This window comes from Belonocnema kinseyi, chromosome 7 (genome assembly GCF_010883055.1).
Source record: "Belonocnema kinseyi isolate 2016_QV_RU_SX_M_011 chromosome 7, B_treatae_v1, whole genome shotgun sequence".
In the NCBI taxonomy this organism is placed as follows: Eukaryota; Metazoa; Arthropoda; class Insecta; order Hymenoptera; family Cynipidae; genus Belonocnema; species Belonocnema kinseyi.
The window spans coordinates 112,633,130-112,640,284 of NC_046663.1; the positions used below are offsets into that span (position 1 = coordinate 112,633,130).

At 28.7% G+C, this 7,155-nt stretch overlaps 1 protein-coding gene across 1 annotated transcript in view; it reads right to left on the reverse strand.

Annotated features, from left to right (window-relative positions):
- Positions 1-266: 266 nt before the first annotated feature.
- LOC117176191 (lamin-like protein) overlaps positions 267-7,155 on the reverse strand; it is a 9,602-nt gene continuing 2,713 nt past the window's right edge. Inside the window, exons 4-18 of the mRNA XM_033366297.1 lie at positions 6,488-6,672; positions 6,204-6,345; positions 6,002-6,098; positions 5,750-5,889; positions 5,377-5,647; positions 4,907-5,290; positions 4,664-4,786; positions 4,461-4,583; positions 4,294-4,386; positions 4,162-4,224; positions 2,956-3,033; positions 2,776-2,874; positions 1,247-1,321; positions 1,059-1,151; positions 267-911 (exon numbers count right to left, since the gene is read on the reverse strand). Coding sequence (XP_033222188.1) covers positions 810-911; positions 1,059-1,151; positions 1,247-1,321; positions 2,776-2,874; positions 2,956-3,033; positions 4,162-4,224; positions 4,294-4,386; positions 4,461-4,583; positions 4,664-4,786; positions 4,907-5,290; positions 5,377-5,647; positions 5,750-5,889; positions 6,002-6,098; positions 6,204-6,345; positions 6,488-6,672 — 2,068 coding nt within the window. The 3' untranslated portion in view covers positions 267-809. The remainder of the gene's footprint in view (positions 912-1,058; positions 1,152-1,246; positions 1,322-2,775; positions 2,875-2,955; positions 3,034-4,161; positions 4,225-4,293; positions 4,387-4,460; positions 4,584-4,663; positions 4,787-4,906; positions 5,291-5,376; positions 5,648-5,749; positions 5,890-6,001; positions 6,099-6,203; positions 6,346-6,487; positions 6,673-7,155) is intronic.

Below are 7,155 nucleotides of genomic sequence, written 5' to 3' on the forward strand. Positions count from 1 at the left end.
TGATTCTTGGACCTCTTGGATCAATTTTTATTTTAGAAAAGCACTATTTTTCCTTTTAATTTTTTTGAATTATCAGACCCAGGTTAACAGAAACAATAATTCTATTTTTCATAATAAAAATTAAAATAAATAAAAATATCCACGTTTCCACTGCTTAAGTCAAGATCAATGTTGTATATTTTTCAGCAAACGAAATTTAAACTCGGTCATCTTTTTTTGAAAAGTGCAAAATATTAAAAATGTACCTTTTTTATTGTCAGTCATAAAGATAATTTTCACTTTTTTTACAAGATTTATTAACATAACCTGGTTGAGTCTAAAAATAACAATTATTTTCGAAGATTGGACATGGTATACTTATGACGTTTTAACTAACAAATGTTAAAATATAATATTAATGATATAACTTATTACGGCGGGCTTCAAACAAATAGATCACTCAAATTTTTTGTGTGGAATATTATTTTGTAATAATTGAGGCTCGCCATGTTGTATGTGATTTGATGGTGATGTGATAAGATAATTAAGCTTCAATTAATCAACTAACACAACATTATAGCAACCTGAACTAAATATGTGTTTTAATATAAAAAGTAAATATAATTTTTGTTTTTCAATTTAAAATTTGTTGTCGCTTAACTACTTATGTAACATAACTATAACGGACATAGTATGATAAATATATCTGAATAAACATAACATTGTTTCTAAACCTAGATCATTATTTTCGTTTAAAAATATTACTGCACATTAATACATCGTGGTAGATTGTTGTTTGATACATATTTACTTTAAGCAATATAAAAATATTAGAATTTTCTCGGAGGAATAAATTTGCTTCGTTTGTAACTCTTGCTGACAGTCTGTGAGGACGATTTGAAAAATCTTCTGTCAGTTGATCTCCCGCGCTCCTGAAAACAAACGAAAAATTAATGACTTACATTAGGAGACAGTGAACTATTGTTTATTAGTGAAATATCACGTGGATGTAATTCAGTTCCTTTTAAAAGTGAAACATTTTTGCTACTAAAATTTTGCCTTATAAACAAAAATCTTACTTTCTCTGCTTCTTTTACAGAACGACCCTTAGAGGGCGTTGAAATTTCGACCTTTGGTTGAGAACGGGCGACATTTTTCTCCTTTGCCTGTGACTGAAAATAATAAATAAGAAACAAAGTTAGTAAAAATGTCGGTATTTGTATGAAAAGCATATGTTGAGAAATACTTTTCAATTTTAAATACTCACTTCATACTCAAATGAGTCTTGTGAAGATGGTTTCTGAGAACTTGTAATGACCCTTTTTTCATTTTTTGGAGATTTCTGCGAATAGTTGAAGCGTACAAAATTAGTAAACATACAACAAACTATAGATAACTTTCATTTTATGCATTTGAAAGTAAATAATAATTCTAAATGCAAGAGTTCAGAAATACAAACAATTCCAAGCTTGCAGGGTCTAGGCATACCATAAATAGTATGTTCACCGAATTTCGGTGAATCTTGCCGCCCTTTCCAATTTTCCTGGGAACAACTAATTTCAGCGAACAACTAAAATATCCTCGTTTAAATACAACTGAAGGCTGACATAGAAATACGTGGAAATAAACGTGAAAATTAACCCAAAATACCACCCGAATTTCACGTCGATTTTTACGTCAATTTTCACGTAAATATTTTTAAGAATTTTTCAAATTGAATAATGAAAAAAATTCAGCGTTCGAAATAAAAAATGTTTTAATTTGTTTTAAGCTTTAAATATCAAGCATTTGTGCATTGAAAAATCATGAATTAGTAGAGAAGTAAATAATTATTTAAAATGAAATGAATAAAAATATTGCAAACGTTCATAAGTTTCAAACCTAGTTTACAGATTAAACTTTAAATGAAACAAAAACGAAGTATAAAATATATAACCAATGCGAATTCCAAATAAATACCTATTTAAGTACCATGCGCCATGCGTCGAAAGTTTACTAATTTGGATTAGAAAGTTTTGTGTTTTCAAAGATTAATGATTATTTAATCGGGATCATAAAAAATAGAACAAGAATGGAATTGAAGCCTTTTCAAATTGACTAATGGAAAATTTCAAGTTTTACGCCGTTTAATTAAAGTGAAGTTTTTGAATTTGGTTATAAATACTACGTTATCAATTTGTAATGCCTTGTGTATTAAAAAATTTCGAATTAATATAAAAGCGAATCATTATATTAAAAAAATAACATTAAAAATATTGCAAAATTTAAAAAGTTTCAAAGTGAATAATTTAATAATAAAACTTGAAACTAAATTTTGAATTGAAAAAAAAACGAAGTATGAAATATAAGCATTTAAAGAATGTCGAAATATTCAAGTATGATGAGTAAAAAATTCACCAATTTCTATTAAAAACAGGGTCCAAACAAAGAAATTTATTAAATGAATAAAAATAACGAAAATTATGTACATTAAAACCAGACAATTTAAAAATGTAATTCAGTTATAAATTGAGAAGTTTAAATTTTTTAAATTTGAAATTAAAAAATTAACATTAATAGCAGCAAAGCGTTCAGAAATGAGTAATACAAATATTATGTCATCAAGTATTAATGATTGTTTAGTAATAAATATGGAAAATGTATATTTTAAGCTAAAATCAATTAAATATGAATTTAAAATTAAAATCATAGCAACTTGAAGCACTTTAAATTGTGATCTAAAATTCTCGAATTGTAATAAATTATAATGTATGTGTTATTGGGGTTTAATAAATGTACCAAAATTTCTATACTTACTACATACTCAGATCTGAGTTCTTCGAATGATGTTTGCGAAGATGACTTTTCATTCTTTCCTTGAGTCAAAGGAAACGAATATTCATCTTCTTCGGGGTTCTGAAAAAAATATGGAAGGTAAGAAAATGAATACAAAATATAAATGGTTTTCACATGAGCACAAGAATTTCCACAACTTACTTCAGAATGATCTTCAGAAAATGGTTTTAAACCCCTAGCTTGAGAAAGTGGGAAGAAATCGCCTTCTTTATTTAAATCCTATAAAACATTAAGCATTGAAAATAAGGTACTTGAAACAGATTATTAATTACACCTCGCGCTCGGATATTTATTCTTTGCATTTGGAATGCTTAAAAAAAACTTTATCAAAAAGATCTCTTTTAGATGGCAGTATTTATATGCGTCTTCATGTTCTGAATTGTCTACTTAATAAAGTATAGTCAAAGATTAAGTTTCTCAAAGCTCTGTAGGCTTTGAGGTACACATTCTCATCGTGACACTCGTGCTGCGCGCTCGATTTCCGATAGACATTTGTAAACAGGTTTTGTTGGATTTTTTTTCTCGTAACTTCCGTCGTTTTTCCATACATTTTTTTTAATTTTATTTTTTTTTCAACGTTATTTTTCACGAATAAAACAAAAAGTAGGCGTCCTATCAAGAGGTGATTCTGAACTAAACTGTAGATCTTTTTTGGGATAAACATTTTTGTTAATTCATATTTTTTCGTATCCTACATATTTTGTCCACAAAATGGAATTTTTTATTTTCCATTATTTTTTGTGCAATCAAAATTTGAATTATCAATTAAAAAAAATCCAAATATTTGTTATAATAATCTTTTAGAGCTTTCAAAAATAAATGTTTTTCTTCTCTTGACTTTTTCTCATATCGTGCGTTTTTCGGCTTCAAATTTCGATTTTTGGTTGATTAAAAAAATTTTGAAAACGCTATAACTCTGAGAATTTTATTTTTATCGAAAAAAGTCATTAGGACAAATTGTCTGTTCTTTTTAATACTATGAATATCTGTACATAGAATTTTCAAATTCAGAAAAAAGTGGTCTCAAAAATTTTCAAAATGCGCTCACTTTTTGAATTTTTATCAACAATGGCTGGTTTACGAACTCGTCCTTTCTTTTAAGACCTAAAAAAAGTGCGCCAAAGATGAATTTGATTCGTTCATTTTTTCGAGAGTTATCGTGTTTACGGACGAACGGCCGGACGGACAGACATACGCCATCGTGAAAACCTGATTTTCGGATTCAGGGGGTCTCGAAACGTGGAAATCCGTTGAAAAAGTGAGATGTCAAATTTCCGACAATTCTAATACTTTCTCGATCATAAATGATGAGAATGTAAAAAGATTCATAAATTTTGATTTACTTACTGCCTCGGGAGAAACAGCCTTTACTTGGGTAAGCGGAAACAAAAATTCCTCCTTTTCTGAGTTCTGAAATTAAAATAAATATAGTACTGTATATGATAAAATTACTATCAAAATCACATAAAATAAACTCACTTTCTTCATAGTTTCCTGCTTCTTGTTCAACTGAACGGACTGAAATTGATAGGTTTCACTGAGACGGTCAAAACGGACATCGCTGTCAATTGACTGAAAAGTAAAAAAATAATTTTTTTTCAATATTCATATTATTTTATAAAAATGATTTAAAAACAATCGCAAACCTCATCATCGGAAAAGAGTGTATATTCCGGTTTTTCTGGAAGTTTCTGGGTAAGCGTTTTTATCAACGAGAGAGTCTCCAAGTCTATTTTGACTGGTTCAGATTTTGTTATTACCGGTAAAGCCTATGAAATGAATAAGTTAAACACATTTTTCCTCAAAGTTTTTCATAATTTTAACTGAATAATATTCAAAATTAACTTACTCTTTTCTTAAGATCTTTCTTTTTCTTTTGAAGCTTTTCTTCTGCTTCTTTAATTTTCGTTTGAAGGCTCGAAAAATTATGGACTTTTGACTTTTCCTTCATTGGATTAAATTCCTGATGAACCTAAAAAAATGAATAAAAGTTCCCCGAAAAACGTTATTTTAGAAAGTATTATAAAATATTTATATAATATAGGAATACAGTTAGATTGTATTATTTTTAAATGAAACAGTAAAAAACTACCTCTTTTAGAGCTGCCAGATACTTTTTACTCTTATGCTCAAGCTCCTTTAATTTAATCTCGTATCTCTTGTCCAAGGTTTTTTCTCTTTGCTGCGCTGAATTTACAGCTGCCTCCAATTTCTTTTTCATCGATGCGAAGTCTGTCAAACTGTTTGTCTCCAACAAGTTTGGATTCTTTTCTAAGTGTTCGTTGTTCACCTTCTTAATATTGCTGTAGTTTTCAAATATCTCATTCCTAACTTTTTCTTTCTCTGATAAATCTAATTCTAAGTCATGAATTATTGATTCTTCTTTTTCGCAGTTTAAATCTTGGTGCAACTCTTGTAGAATCTCAGAATTTCCTTCATTATTTTTCTCTTGTTGACGAATCAAGTCTTCCAGTTCCTGTTTTAAATTCAATGAACATGACAGTAGAAGTTTATAATGCAAATATTACTTATTAATTAAATATACATATTATTAAATGCTACCTGACTCCTTAATTTGTTTTCCGTGGAAATTTTCTCACTCAGAAGAAGTTCTAATTCTTTATTTACTTTTATTAACGACTTATCAAGATTATCTACATCGATATTCTTCGATAAAATAAAATTAATTGCGTTCTTTGAATCTCTCAGACTACTTTCGAGTTTTAAGAGCTGATTTGTGGAATCTGCACTCGCTTTTTGAAGATCTAATTTTAAATCTAGTTCTTTTATCTGGACTTCTATCTGCTGAATTTCTCCTTTGAAATCTTTTTCTCTGGAAAATAAAGGATTTTAAATTGAATAGGACATTGTAGGTTGTTATGTCAAAAATTAGGAAAACCCTAAAGAATAATTAAATATTTATTGGGTTTCTTACATGCTAGTGTCTGGATTTATTTTTGTCAAGATTAATTCTTTTATTTTTAGATAGGCTGATTCTTTCATTTCGTCGACATCACCAAGATCCTTCAGCTGGGTTTCTAAGACATTAAACTCTTCTTCTAATTTCTGCTGAGCCTAAAAAGTATAAAATATTTCTTAAAATAAGAAAATAGAAGTAACAGCTCCTAATTTTACAAGTACATTGAATGAGAAATGGATAATTATTCTAAAAGATAAAAAAATATACTTGGGAGAATTTGCTGTTCTCTTCTAAAATTTGATCAGTCTTCTTTTGTGAAACATTTTCCAAAACAATTTCCTCATCGTTTAAGTTCTTAATATACCTTATGAAAATTAATAATATTATTATAATGGGATGTTTATTATTTTTAGGAAACAATGAGTGGACCGTTTATAATATAACAATTCTACATCATTAAAAAAAATACCCTTCTATGCTGTTGAGTTTTTCTTCCACGTTCTTTACAGTGAACAACACTTCATCTGAATCTTGCGATTTTTCTTCCTCTTCTTTGATTTTGGAACGTGTTTTTATCAAATTCTCTAGGGCGCATTTTTCATCGCTGATTTCTACAGAAAACGAACCAAATTTTTTATGATTATCTAAATACATTCCATGCAATAAATGCTATTCCTTATTTAGAAAATTTAAGATCCAGATTTAGTTATATATGAGTAAAATTTAAGATTTTATTGAGTTGCCTTAAATCACCTGTTTCGAAATTTCCTTCTTCGCTTGAAACTTCGAGTTTCTCGCTCTCGATTTTCAGTTTCTCTATTATTACATTTTTCATGTCTGACACATCACTGAAATGGTGATCAAAACCTCCTTCCTTCTGAACCATATACTTGATATCATCGTATATGAGGAGCACAAATTCCCAAGCCCTGTTCACTCTGTATAATATTTAATAAGAAAAAATATAAAGAGGTTGCATTTGATTTATCTCCGGGTATCCAGCACTTCTTAAAAAAAATTCCAAGACTTTTCCAGGTTTTCCAGGATAAAAAAGGCAATTTCTCCAGGTAAATTTTTTATAGCGAAAAAATACTTTCCACGAAACATAGTAGAAATTGTAGATCCCATGGAAATGAAAAGTGTCATAAACGAATTTTCTCATACAACCTCAAAATATGATTTTATGACAAAAACACGATTTTTAGTCATTTTATCACGGTGAAAAATTACGAAGCTGCAATCGAAAATGCTTCGATGTTTCTCATTTCTTTCTATTTCCCTCAACTTTAACAAAAAATTAATGACATTTTTTAAAATCAAATAGAGTTTTTGCTGGATGCCACTGTATCAGCGGTAGCTGATATAAAAATTACACTCGTTGTTCGCTGAAGTAGTACTCAGTTTTGATAGTGGAAAAATAT